Source organism: Nerophis lumbriciformis, linkage group LG01 (genome assembly GCF_033978685.3).
Source record: "Nerophis lumbriciformis linkage group LG01, RoL_Nlum_v2.1, whole genome shotgun sequence".
Classification (NCBI taxonomy): Eukaryota; Metazoa; Chordata; class Actinopteri; order Syngnathiformes; family Syngnathidae; genus Nerophis; species Nerophis lumbriciformis.
The window spans coordinates 265001-280595 of NC_084548.2; the positions used below are offsets into that span (position 1 = coordinate 265001).

A 15595-nucleotide genomic window follows, 5' to 3' on the forward strand; every position below is an offset into this window, starting at 1 on the left:
ATTTCAAGTTCCAACAGGACTTGGCGCCTGCACACAGCGCAAAATCTACCCGTGCCTGGTTTACGGACCAAGGTATTTCTGTTCTAAATTGGCCCGCCAACTCCCCTGACCTTAGCCCCATAGAAAATCTGTGGGGTATTGTGAAAAGGAAGATGCAGAATGCCAGACCCAAAAACGCAGAAGAGTTGAAGGCCACTATCAGAGCAACCTGGGCTCTCATAACACCTGAGCAGTGCCAGAAACTCATCGACTCCATGCCACGCCGCATTAACGCAGTAATTGAGGCAAAAGGAGCTCCAACCAAGTATTGAGTATTGTACATGCTCATATTTTTCATTTTCATACTTTTCAGTTGGCCAACATTTCTAAAAATCCCTTTTTTGTATTAGCCTTAAGTAATATTCTAATTTTGTGACACACGGAATTTTGGATTTTCATTTGTTGCCACTTCAAATCATCAAAATTAAATGAAATAAACATTTGAATGCATCAGTCTGTGTGCAATGAATAAATATAATGTACAAGTTACACCTTTTGAATGCAATTACTGAAATAAATCAAGTTTTTCAAAATATTCTAATTTACTGGCTTTTACCTGTATATAGGGCACAGAGTGGGTAGGTACAGGCTGGCGTAGGGGCGTGGTGATTGGCTCATGTGTTACCTAGGAGGTGTTTCCGTCTGTGGCGGCATGCTGATACAATTTCGCTGCGCTTGTTGAGGGATGACAGGTCTGGACGGTAAATAATAAACAGTTTCTCTTTCAAGCATAGGTTGCATCTTTTATTACCACTATTGTAAGGTGTGCTGGATGCAAGAATTTGCCATGTTATTGAATATTCAACATTATTGTCTTTGAGGTCCCAAATGTGTTTGCTGAGTTCTGTGGTATTCCGCAGGTTTTGGTTCCTGAAAGAAGCCTTGTGATTGTTCCATCTGGTTTTAAACTCTCCCTCGGTTAATCCTACATATGTGTCGGATGTGTTAATGTCCTTGCGTGTTACCTTAGATTGGTAAACAACTGATGTTTGTAAGCACCCCCCCGTTGAGAGGGCAATCAGGTTTCTTGCGGCAGTTGCAGCTGTTTATTATATACCGTCCAGACCTGTCATCCCTCAACAAGCGCAGCGAAATTGTATCAGCATGCCGCCACAGACGGAAACACCTCCTAGGTAACACATGAGCCAATCACCACGCCCCTACGCCAGCCTGTACCTACCCACTCTGTGCCCTATATACACCATGGTATGTGAATGCTTCCATTAAAATCTCCTGATGATTGAGGGAACCCCTCATGAAACAGGCCTGTAGAGATGAAGTAGTCTTGTGATTTTTTTCCCCCACACATACATATATATATATATATATATATATATATATATATATATATATATATATATATATATATATATATATATATATATATAAATAAAATATAGAAAGTATTTCAGTGGTTGAAATCTGCACTTTTGGGTGTTAAAGGAGTTATTACGGTAATCTAGGTCACAGCAGCTCAGACCAGGAACAACGCAGAGTGGGCAAAGTTTGTGTCAGGAACAGATGCGGAAGCACATTTTTACAACAAATTTCTGCATAAAGGTGATAATATATCATATTTCAGGTGTTTTATTACCCCTTACATACATATTTTGCTGTTTGCTATATTTTTGTTGTGTTTTATTTGATTGTAAAAGCTGTCTATGGAGGAGCTGGTCTGAGAAGTAAAAGATGTTCATATGTTTGTGGAGGGGGGCGTGGTCTGCGGGCCTGCCGCGGAGCGGGGTGTGGAAGGACCAGCCTCGAAGCACAGCTGGCAGGTGATTGGATTACCCAGCTGGGGCTGATCATCCAATGACCTGCCATGCTTATTAGCACTCAGGTCCGCCTGAATTTCGGGAGTTTTTCGGGAGAAAATTTGTCCCGGGAGGTTTTCGGGAGAGGCGCTGAATTTCGGGAGTCTCCCGGAAAATCCGGGAGGGTTGGCAAGTATGTAGTAGCCTATAGCCCAGGGATGGAAGCAAATCTATAGCATTCAGAGCCTGCCTATTATTTAAGATTTTTTTTTTTTGCACCATGATGAGGGAAGGTTGTTTGAATTGTGTCATATAAGTACATTTCAAAAGTATACTTAAGGATGATTGATCAATTTACTCACATAGTCCACAAGATGGAAGCAAATCTATAGCATTGAGAGACTGCCTAGAATTTAAAATAAACATTTTTTTGCACCATGATGAGGGAAGGTTGTTTGGATTGTGTCATATAAGTACATTTCAAAAGTATACTCAAGGGTGATTGATCAACTTACTCACATTCTCCACAAGACTGCAGCACATCTGTAGCATTCAGAGCCAGCCTGGTATTTAAGATATATATTTTTTGCACCATGATGAGGGAAGGTTGTTTGGATTGTGTCATATAAGTACATTTCAAAAGTATACTCAAGGGTGGTTGATCAATTTACTCACATTGTCCACAAGATGGAAACAAATCTATAGCATTGAGAGACTGCCTAGTACTTATAATAAAAAACAATTTGCACCATGATGAGGGAAGGTTGTTTGGATTGTGTCATATAAGTACATTTCAAAAGTATACTCAAGGGTGATTGATCAATTTACTCACATTTCCACAAGATGGCAGCAAATCTATAGCATTTCAGAGCCTGCCTGGTATTTAAGATATATATATTTTTTGCACCATGATGAGGGAAGGTTGTTTGGATTGTGTCATATAAGTACATTTCAAAAGTATACTCAAGGGTGATTGATCAATTTACTCACATTTTCCACAAGATGGCAGCAAATCTATAGCATTTCAGAGCCTGCCTGGTATTTAAGATATATATATTTTTTGCACCATGATGAGGGAAGGTTGTTTGGATTGTGTCATATAAGTACATTTCAAAAGTATACTCAAGGGTGATTGATCAATTTACTCACATTGTCCACAAGATGGAAACAAATATATAGCATTGAGACTGCCTAGTATTTATAATAATAAAAAAATTTGCACCATGATGAGGGAAGGTTGTTTGGATTGTGTCATATTAGTACATTACAAAAGTATACGCAAGGATGATTGATCAATTTACTCACATAGTCCACAAGATGGAAGCAAATCTATAGCATTGAGAGACTGCCTAGAATTTATAATAAACATTTTTTTGCACCATGATGAGGGAAGGTTGTTTGGATTGTGTCATATAAGTACATTTCAAAAGTATACTCAAGGGTGATTGATCAATTTACTCACATTGTCCACAAGATGGAAACAAATCTATAGCATTGAGAGACTGCCTAGTATTGATAATAATAAAAAAATTTGCACCATGATGAGGGAAGGTTGTTTGGATTGTGTCATATAAGTACATTTCAAAAGTATACTTAAGGAGGATTGATCAATTTACTCACATAGTCCACAAGATGGAAGCAAATCTACAGCATTGAGAGACTGCCTAGTATTTATAATAAACATTTTTTTGCACCATGATGAGGGAAGGTTGTTTGGATTGTGTCATATAAGTACATTTCAAAAGTATACTCAAGGGTGATTGATCAATTTACTCACATTGTCCACAAGATGGAAACAAATCTACAGCATTGAGAGACTGCCTAGTATTTATAATAATAAAAAAATTTGCACCATGATGAGGGAAGGTTGTTTGGATTGTGTCATATAAGTACATTTCAAAAGTATACTTAAGGATGATTGATCAATTTACTCACATAGTCCACAAGATGGAAGCAAATCTATAGCATTGAGAGACTGCCTAGTATTTATAATAAACATTTTTTTGCACCATGATGAGGGAAGGTTGTTTGGATTGTGTCATATAAGTACATTTCAAAAGTATACTTAAGGATGATTGATCAATTTACTCACATAGTCCACAAGATGGAAGCAAATCTATAGCATTGAGAGACTGCCTAGTATTTATAATAAACATTTTTTTGCACCATGATGAGGGAAGGTTGTTTGGATTGTGTCATATAAGTACATTTCAAAAGTATACTTAAGGAGGATTGATCAATTTACTCACATAGTCCACAAGATGGAAGCAAATCTATAGCATTTCAGAGCCTGCCTGGTATTTAAGATATATATATTTTTTGCACCATGATGAGGGAAGGTTGTTTGGATTGTGTCATATTAGTACATTTCAAAAGTATACGCAAGGGTGATTGATCAACGTACTCACATTTTCCACAAGATGGAAACAAATCTATAGCATTGAGAGACTGCCTAGTATTTATAATTTAAAAAAAATTGCACCATGATGAGGGAAGGTTGTTTGAATTGTGTCATATAAGTACATTTCAAAAGTATACTCAAGGGTGATTGATCAATTTACTCACATTGTCCACAAGATGGCAGCAAATCTATAGCATTCAGAGCCTGCCTATTATTTAAGATTTTTTTTTTTTGCACCATGATGAGGGAAGGTTGTTTGGATTGTGTCATATAAGTACATTTCAAAAGTATACGCAAGGGTGATTGATCAATTTACTCAAATTTTCCACAAGACTGCAGCAAATCTATAGCATTCAGAGCCTGCCTGGTATTTAAGATATATATTTTTTGCACCATGATGAGGGAAGGTTGTTTGGATTGTGTCATATAAGTACATTTCAAAAGTATACTCAAGGGTGATTGATCAATTTACTCACATTTTCCACAAGACTGCTGCACATCTATAGCATTCAGAGCCGGCCTGGTATTTAAGATATATATTTTTTGCACCATGATGAGGGAAGGTTGTTTGGATTGTGTCATATTAGTACATTTCAAAAGTATACGCAAGGGTGATTGATCAATTTACTCACATTGTCCACAAGATGGCAGCAAATTCACAGCATGTTTACGATTAATTTGAAAGCAGCGATGCTTTGATACGACGTCTCACGGGACAAATTGAAGACGCTAGCGGGCCGTAGTTTGGACACCATGTTTACCTTTTGTAAATGACCCTTGTGTGCCTATTGGTGGACATTTAGATGGTAACTGGCTTCGCACAAGTAAACATGCTGCAGATATAACACCAAACTTGTCCTTCTGCTGATTTGGAACCATATCAATATCAGATCGGCACACCCCGAACCAAAATGTCCTACTTTTTCAGAGAAGCTTGTTTTGTTTTGTGTACTAAACATCCACAGTCAGGAACAAAAGATCACATCCTCGTCACTGACTCACCGATGGGGTTGATGTCAAAGAAGCGCACCTGAGTGCGGAGGATGGCGGTGAACATGCTGTCGTGCAGCGCCTGTGCGGCCCTCACCAGCACGTTGAACATCATCAGAGTCCTCATGAAGCCAAAGATGATGATGCCGCCGGTGAATCCTGCAAAACCAGCGGCGGGGGGGGGGGGGTTAGACTAATGCAAAGAGCGCGGGGAGAACGTGTGCATGTCACCTCCGTAAATGCCCAGGTAGAATCCAATGTCCAGTTCTTCGGTCACTTCACTGACGTTATGACCGAGGGTGCTGTTGAGTTCTAGCTTCCTCTGCACCTTGGACCTGTCAAAGTCATCTCATGTCAACACGTTGTGTAGCTACTAGAGATGCGCGGTTTGCGGGCACAACCGCGGAGTCGGCGGATTATCCGCGGATCGGGCGGATGGAATTTAAAAAAATTAGATTTTATCAGCGGGTCGGGTCGGGTCGGGTCGGGTCGGGCGATTGAAATAAAAAAAAATTAGATTTTAAATAGATTCAGGCGGGTGGCAGTTAAACCAATTGGGAAATATATATACATAGTTAAATGTTGTTACCCAGCACGTGTTACAACACGTGCAAAGAGATGGACACTTTTACGGAGCGGAGAAGGGACGCCTCGCCGGGGTCCGGGACCGAGGCCCCTTCCCCCGAGAGGGCCCCACCGGGAGCCGTAGCTGAGGCGATCCGCGAGAAGGGCCCGACGCACGTCCAGGGTCACCACCGCGCCCACCGCACCGACACCCCGCCTCGTCCGCCTTCGCCGCGGCCGGCGTCACGCGCAGCAGGTAAGCAGCTTACCTGCCCGCCAACCCCGTGGCCGGGGGCTCGTAACAGGGGTCACTCCGCGCGCTCCGCCCGCGCAGCTTACCTGCCCGCCACCCCTGTTGCCGGGGGCGCGTAACAGGGGTCACTCCGCGCGCAGTGCGCTCACGAAAGGGGTGGGGCTCACCCTGGTTGATATAGACAGCAGGACGGTGGCCATGGAAGTCGGAACCCGCTAAGGAGTGTGTAACAACCCACCTGCCGAATCAACTAACCCTGAAAATGGATGGCGCTGGAGTGTCGGGCCCATACCCGGCCGTCGCCGGCAGCAAGACGCGCTTGGAGGTGCGCTCAGCGCGGCTCCCATATGATTGCGCACTGGTGTGCGTCTGGGTCGTGACAGCGTGGCACGCGAATGTCTGTGCTGCGTTGGATCAGTCTCCTTTCTTTAACAGGCAAAAGCTTTATAACCTCACTAATGCCTTGCATCGTCTATATTAGATATATAACAACGGGCGGGTGCGGGCGGATGGCGGGCGGATGCAGTTCTGATCAAATGTTAGATCGGGTGGATTGCGGATGGTTGACGACTTTCTGATGCGGTTGCGGATGAAATAATTGCCTATCCGCGCATCTCTAGTAGCTACTGCTGCACACTGCACACAACTTAAAGCTGCAGATGCTATGATGAATGAATGAATATCTCTGTGGGTTTCAAACATGAGCACAGTATCTTTTGAAAAGGCCGGCAGTTGTTTTGTAAGAAAAATACTAAAATGCTTCAACAGCCTGCATTACTCAGCTGATGTAAACTCAGTGAAAGAATAACCCTACTTTTCGGAGTATAAGTCGCACCGGCCGGAAATGCATAATAAAGAAGGAAAAAAAACATATATAAGTCGCATTTTTGGGGGAAATTTATTTGATAAAAGCCAACACCAAGAATAGACATTTGAAAGGCAATTTAAAATACAAACCCCGTTTCCATATGAGTTGGGAAATTGTGTTAGATGTAAATATAAACGGAATACAATGATTTGCAAATTCTTTTCAACCCATATTCAGTTGAATATGCTACAAAGACAACATATTTGATGTTCAAACTCATAAACTTTATTATTTTTTGCAAATAATAATTAACTTAGAATTTCATGGCAGTAACAAGTGCCAAAGTAGTTGGGAAAGGGCATGTTCACCACTGTGTTACATGGCCTTTTCTTTTAACAACACTCAGTAAACGATTGGGAACTGAGGAAACTAATTGTTGGAAGCTTTGAAAGTGGAATTCTTTCCCATTCTTGTTTTATGTAGAGCTTCAGTCGTTCAACAGTCCGGGGTCTCCGCTGTCGTATTTTAATGTACGTATTAATTCTGGTTGTGCTTACCGACCACGAAGCAATTTTATCTGGCACAGGGTGTAATGATAAATGTAAGCAGTAGATGGCAGCCACACATAAGAGATACGTTTGGACTGCCTTGTTAAATAAATGATGCGAGCAAGCACCCGTAAGCAAGAAAACACCAAAACTTGATGTTTGATTGAGAATATAGAACATTACACACGGCGCTCAAAAATCTTGTCAAAATGTTTTAGTACGACTTTGGTAAGCTACGAAGCCGCACGGCTGGGCTGGATCGTGGAGCATTACGGCTACCATAGTCAGACGTACTGTGCTTCAACATATTTGCACCTATTAAAAGCAGAGGTGGGTAGTAACGCGCTACATTTACTCCGTTACATCTACTTGAGTAACTTTTGGGATAAATTGTACTTCTAAGAGTAGTTTTAATGCAACTTACTTTTACTTTTACTTGAGTATATTTATAGAGAAGAAACGCTACTTTTATCTACATTCAGCTCGCTACTCGCTACTAATTTTTATCGATCTGTTAATGCACGCTTTGTTTGTTTTGGTCTGTCAGACAGACCTTCAAAGTGCCTGCGTTACTGGTGACGTTTCACTCCGTTCCACCAATAAAATGCAGTCACTAGTGACGTTTGTCTCCGTTCCACCAATCAAATGCAGTCACTGGTGACGTTGGACCAATCAAACAGAGCCAGGCGGTCACATGACCTGACTTAAACAAGTTGAAAAACTTATTGGGGTGTTACCATTTAGTGGTCAATTGTACGGAATATGTACTGTACTGTGCAATCTACTAATACAAGTTTCAATCAATCAATCAAAAGTGTGAAGGAAAAAAGACACTTTTTTATTTCAACCGTACATCCCGTCAAAAGCCTAAAGACTGACTGCACAGTTCCTGTCTTCACAATAAAAGTGCCGCTCCATCGCGCGTGCACTTACAAAATAAGAGTCTCCGAAAGCCAGCGCAAACAAGCTAGCAAGCTACGGAATTTGCCGCCAATGTATTTCTTGTAAAGTGTGTGAAAACGAATATGGAAGCTGGACAAATAAGAAGCCAAAAACCCACCACTTTCATGTGGTATAGACAGAAAGGAGGAACTTTTCTTCTCCTCCGTTTGAAAATGTGGACGTTATCATCACTACTGTCTGATTACAATCAATGCAAGTCATCAGAATCAGGTAATACACCAACTTATATTCTTGTCTTCATGAAAGAAAGGAATCTATATGTGTTAAACATGCATGTATATTCATTAAAACACCTTTAACATGTAAACAAAAACGGCAAACTAAATAAATATAAATGATATACTGTATATATCAATTTATATGTATATAAATATATATATATATATATATATATATATATATATATATATATATATATATATATACATATATATATATATACATATATACACACATATATATATATATATATATATATATATATATATATATATATATATATATATATATATATATATATATATATACACACATATATATATATATATATATATATATATATATATATATATATATATATATATATATATATATGTCTTAATAAGGTTATCCAAAAAATAGTGCTCGATACCGTAGTAGAGCGCAATATATGTATGTGTGGGAAAAAAATCACAAGACTATTTCATCTCTACAGGCCTGTTTCATGAGGGGGTTCCCTCAATCATCAGGAGATTTTAATGGGAGCATTCGCGTACCATGGTTTATATAGGGCACAGAGTGGGTGGGTACAGGCTGGCCTAGGGGCGTGGTGATTGGCTCATGTGTTACCTAGGAGGTGTTTCCGTCTATGGCGGCATGCTGATACAATTTCGCTGCGCTTGTTGAGGGATGACAGGTCTGGACGGTAAATAATAAACAGTTTCTCTTTCAAGCATAGGTTGCATCTTTTATTACCACTATTGTAAGGTGTGCTGGATGCAAGAATTTGCCATGTTATTGAATATTCAACATTATTGTCTTTGAGGTCCCAAATGTGTTTGCTGAGTTCTGTGGTATTTCGCAGGTTTTTGTTCCTGAAAGAAGCCTTGTGATTGTTCCATCTGGTTTTGAATTCTCCCTCGGTTAATCCTACATATGTGTCGGATGTGTTAATGTCCTTGCGTATTACCTTAGATTGGTAGACAACTGATGTTTGTAAGCACCCCCCGTTGAGAGGGCAATCAGGTTTCTTTCGGCAGTTACATCTTTTGTTGGTTTTGGAGTCGCTCTGTCTGGGGGTCGACGGCTCATTTGCAATTGTTTTGTTGTGGTTTGAGATGATTTGTCGTATATTGTTCATGCAGCTGTAGCTCAATTTAATGTTGTTCTTGTTGAATACTTTTCTTAGGGTGTTGTCTTTGGGAAAGTGTTTGTCAATCAGATTGAGGAATTTGTGTCCAATGTTCGTTGAGACGTTTTTGCTGTATGGGGGGTTGTACCAGATGATGTCGTTTCGTTTTCTATTCTTTTTTGGCTGGTTTCCTGGCGTTCCACCCACTCTGTGCCCTATATAAACCATGGTACGCGAATGCTCCCATTAAAATCACCTGATGATTGAGGGTACCCTCCCTCATGAAACAGGCCTGTAGAGATGAAATAGTCTTGTGATTTTTTTCCCCACACATATATATATATATATATATATATATATATATATATATATATATATATATATATATATATATATATATATATATATATATATATATATATATATATATATGATATGTGTGTGTATGTTACTCATCAGTTACTCAGTACTTGAGTAGTTTTTTCACAACATACTTTTTACTTTTACTCAAGTAAATATTTGGGTGACTACTCCTTACTTTTACTTGAGTAATAAATCTCTAAAGTAACAGTACTCTTACTTGAGTACAATTTCTGGCTACTCTACCCACCTCTGATTAAAAGGCATTATCTAGCGTTTTGTTCCGTATATAAAAAAAAAACAACTTTTCTTATCTATTGGTACCTGCTGATGTGTATTTGGGATCTGCATAGGTCCTGAAAAATTGCGCGCGTCTGCCATTGTAGTCAGCGCCGTGGTCAATAAGCTCCTTTTTTCCTATTCTCTTGTTATGTGACATTCGTAATCTAAAGTAGCATACAGTTCTAACTTATACCTGTCACGATAACACACGTTATATACTGTAAGGATTTGTTCTTTGTATTTTTGGTCCAATATGGCTCTCTCACCATTTTGCGTTGCCGACCCCTGCCTCTCAAAAAGTATATGGTGTACATTATTATTAGATTACGTCATAAAACTATGTTTTTTCCATGACATCTGTTTCATTTAACGGTGCTGTTTTGGGCAACAAGCACGTCCTAAATTGGCTTTGATTAATTCAAAGGGTGATGATATTTGGCAATGCAAGTTTTTGAGGAACAAGCACCAATTAAAGCCGTATCTGTCAGGCAAGATTATCAACAGCCGTTTCATTCTCTCCTCTTGGAATTCTATTATACGTGTGTCAGTCACCACAGCGCGACACACAATTCCATTCAAACTTGCCAATACAGGTAAAAGCCAGTAAATTAGAATATTTTGAAAAACTTGATTTATTTCAGTAATTGCATTCAAAAGGTGTAACTTGTACATTATATTTATTCATTGCACACAGACTGATGCATTCAAATGTTTATTTCATTTAATTTTGATGATTTGAAGTGGCAACAAATGAAAATCCAAAATTCCGTGTGTCACAAAATTAGAATATTGTGTAAGGGTTAAATTTTGAAGACACCTGGTGCCACAAACTGATCAGCTGATTAACTCAAAACACCTGCAAAGGGCTTTAAATGGTCTCTCAGTCCAGTTCTGAAGCCTACACAAACATGGGGAAGACTTCAGATTTGACAGCTGTCCAAAAGGCAACCATCGACACATTGCACAAGGAGGGAAAGACACAAAAGGTTATTGCTGAAGAGGCTGGCTGTTCTCAGAGCTCTGTGTCCAAACACATTAATGGAGAGGCAAAGGGAAGGAAAAACTGTGGTCAGAAAAAGTGTACAAGCGATAGGGATCACCGCGCCCTGGTCAAGATTGTGAAAAAAAAACATTCAAAAATGTGGGGGAGATTCAGAAGGAGTGGACAGCTGCTGGAGTCAGTGCTTCAAGATCCACCACCAAGAGACGCTTGAAAGACATGGGTTTCAACTGCCGCATACCTCGTGTCAAGCCACTGTTGACCAAGAAACAGCGCGAAAAGCGTCTCACCCGGGCTAAGGAAAAAAAAGAGCTGGACTGCTGCTGAGTGGTCCAAAGTCATGTTTTCTGACGAAAGCAAATTTTGCATTTCCTTTGGAAATCGAGGTCCCAGAGTCTGGAGGAAGACAGGAGAGGCACAGGATCCACGTTGCCTGAAGTCTAGTGTAAAGTTTCCACCATCAGTGATGGTTTGGGGTGCCATGTCATCTGCTGGTGTCGGTCCACTCTGTTTCCTGAGATCCAGGGTCAACGCAGCCGTCTACCAGCAAGTTTTAGAGCACTTCATGCTTCCTGCTGCTGACCTGCTCTATGGAGATGGAGATTTCAAGTTCCAACAGGACTTGGCGCCTGCACACAGCGCAAAATCTACCCGTGCCTGGTTTACGGACCATGGTATTTCTGTTCTAAATTGGCCCGCCAACTCCCCTGACCTTAGCCCCATAGAAAATCTGTGGGGTATTGTGAAAAGGAAGATGCAGAATGCCAGACCCAAAAACGCAGAAGAGTTGAAGGCCACTATCAGAGCAACCTGGGCTCTCATAACACCTGAGCAGTGCCAGAAACTCATCGACTCCATGCCACGCCGCATTAACGCAGTAATTGAGGCAAAAGGAGCTCCAACCAAGTATTGAGTATTGTACATGCTCATATTTTTCATTTTCATACTTTTCAGTTGGCCAACATTTCTAAAAATCCCTTTTTTGTATTAGCCTTAAGTAATATTCTAATTTTGTGACACACGGAATTTTGGATTTTCATTTGTTGCCACTTCAAATCATCAAAATTAAATGCAATAAACATTTGAATGCATCAGTCTGTGTGCAATGAATAAATATAATGTACAAGTTACACCTTTTGAATGCAATTACTGAAATAAATCAAGTTTTTCAAAATATTCTAATTTACTGGCTTTTACCTGTATATGTGAGCTAAAAAGTACAAGTTGGTAGGACTTTCTCCACACCTACCAGTAAGCCAGCCACCAGTCCTGCATGATGAACGACACCTGCAGAATGCAAAGTTAGTTGTGTTCCTCTTCTCATCCATTTGACACATTGCAATGAAAATATCAAAAACGCCGGACATTTAGTCATGAAAATATGGAGAGGCTGCTGATGGTGTGCTTGACGGAGAAGCAGTTTGAAGGAAACACCGTAAAAGTCCACTCTTCTAGGCATAATATTACTACATTACTTCATAAAACTACTGCAAGCTGTTTGCACGGCAAAAAGTGAAATCTAAGTAAGATGAAATATGTCAAATAAGGGTGATATTTGCTTATTTTCTGTCTGATAAGATCATTCTTCTCACTAAGCAGATTTTATGTTAGAGTGTTTTACTTGTTTTAAGTGTTTTAGTCCTAAATGATCTCAGTAAGATATTACAGCTTGTTGCTGAGATTTGATGAGCTATATTGAGTAAAACATGCTTGAAACTAGAATATCAAGTGTTGCATATATATATATATATATATATATATATATATATATATATATATATATATATACATACATATATATGTATATGTATGAAAAAATCACAAGACTACTTCATCTCTACAGGCCTGTTTCATGAGGGGTTCCCTCAATCATCAGGAGATTTTAATAGAAGCATTCCCATACCATGGTTTATATAGGGCACAGAACGGGTAGGTACAGGCAGGCGTAGGGGCGTGGTGATTGGCTCATGTGTTACCTAGGAGGTGTTTCCGTCTGTGACGGCATGCTGATACAATTTCGCTGCGCTTGTTGAGGGATGACAGGTCTGGGCGGTGTATAATAAACAGTTTCTCTTTTAAGCATAGGTTGCATCTTTTATTACCACTATTGTAAGGTGTGCTGGATGCAAGAATTTGCCATGTTATTGAATATTCAACATTATTGTCTTTGAGGTTCCAAATGTGCTTGCTGAGTTCTGTGGTATTCCGCAGGCTTTGGTTCCTGAAAGAAGCCTGTTCACAAAGCCAATCACCACGCCCCTACGCCTGCCTGCACCTACCCGTTTGGTGCCCTATATAAACCATGGTATGTGAATGCTTCTATTAAAATCTCCTGATGATTGAGGGAACCCGTCATGAAACAGGCCTGTAGAGATGAAGTAGTCTTGTGATTTTTTCCCCCACACATACAAATATTGCGCTCTACCACGGTATCGAGCACTATTTTTTGGATAATCTAATTAAGACATACATACATATACATATATATATATATATATATATATATATATATATATATATATATATATATATATATATATATATATATATGTTAGATCCACTATGGACTGGACTCTCACACTATTATGTTAGATCCACTATGGACTGGACTCTCACACTATTATGTTAGATCCACTATGGACTGGACTCTCACACTATTATGTTAGATCCACTATGGACTGGACTCTCACACTATTATGTTAGATCCACTATGGACTGGACTCTCACACTATTATGTTAGATCCACTATGGACTGGACTCTCACACTATTATGTTAGATCCACTATGGACTGGACTCTCACACTATTATGTTAGATCCACTATGGACTGGACTCTCACTATTATGTTAGATCCACTATGGACTGGACTCTCACACTATTATGTTAGATCCACTATGGACTGGACTCTCACTATTATTTTAGATCCACTATGGACTGGACTCTCTCACTATTATGTTAGATCCACTATGGACTGGACTCTCACACTATTATGTTAGATCCACTATGGACTGGACTCTCACACTATTATGTTAGATCCACTATGGACTGGACTCTCACACTATTATGTTAGATCCACTATGGACTGGACTCTCACACTATTATGTTAGATCCACTATGGACTGGACTCTCACACTATTATGTTAGATCCACTATGGACTGGACTCTCACACTATTATGTTAGATCCACTATGGACTGGACTCTCACACTATTATGTTAGATCCACTATGGACTGGACTCTCACTATTATTTTAGATCCACTATGGACTGGACTCTCACTATTATGTTAGATCCACTATGGACTGGACTCTCACTATTATGTTAGATCCACTATGGACTGAACTCTCACACTATTATGTTAGATCCACTATGGACTGAACACTCACTATTATGTTAGATCCACTATGGACTGGACTCTCACACTATTATGTTAGATCCACTATGGACTGGACTCTCACACTATTATGTTAGATCCACTATGGACTGGACTCTCACACTATTATGTTAGATCCACTATGGACTGGACTCTCTCACTATTATGTTAGATCCACTATGGACTGGACTCTCACACTATTATGTTAGATCCACTATGGACTGGACTCTCACACTATTATGTTAGATCCACTATGGACTGGACTCTCTCACTATTATGTTAGATCCACTATGGACTGGACTCTCACACTATTATGTTAGATTCACTATGGACTGGACTCTCACTATTATGTTAGATCCACTATGGACTGGACTCTCTCACTATTATGTTAGATCCACTATGGACTGGACTCTCTCACTATTATGTTAGATCCACTCGACGTCCATTACACCGGTCGCCCAGGGGGGGGGTCCCCACATCTGCGGTCCTCTCCAAGGTTTCTCATTGTCCCATTGGGTTGAGTTTTTCCTTGCCCTGATGTGGGATCTGAACTGAGGATGTCGTTGTGGCTTGTGCAGCCCTTTGAGACACTCGTGATTTAGGGCTATATAAGTAAACATTGATTGCTTGATTGATATTACCTTTATTTATGAGTTAGAACTTATAAAGAAATCCAAAGGTGTTCTTGTCTCACATAAAGATTATGAATGAAGCCTTTGTGTGACATTGTGCTTTTCCTTACCTGAGCCAGAAGATTGAGTATCAACACTAGAAACAGAATGAAAATGCTGCCACCAGATAGAAAGTACTTCATGTACAGTTTCACTCCAATGGATCCTTCTCCCCGACTCTCTTCTACAAAGGTCAGCACCGGTTCAGCCTAGGAGGGAAGAGAGACATCCCGGTCAAGACCCGCCCTCTTCTGACAGCACC

General features: G+C 39.9%; 1 protein-coding gene across 1 annotated transcript in view; it reads right to left on the reverse strand.

The window, feature by feature from the left end:
* The window catches only part of abcc4 (ATP binding cassette subfamily C member 4 (PEL blood group)), a 135172-nt gene that overhangs the window by 17230 nt on the left and 102347 nt on the right, over positions 1 to 15595 (reverse strand). The window contains exons 18-21 of the mRNA XM_061973616.2: positions 15405 to 15542; positions 12542 to 12579; positions 5416 to 5519; positions 5197 to 5343 (exon numbers count right to left, since the gene is read on the reverse strand). Coding sequence (XP_061829600.2) covers positions 5197 to 5343; positions 5416 to 5519; positions 12542 to 12579; positions 15405 to 15542 — 427 coding nt within the window. The remainder of the gene's footprint in view (positions 1 to 5196; positions 5344 to 5415; positions 5520 to 12541; positions 12580 to 15404; positions 15543 to 15595) is intronic.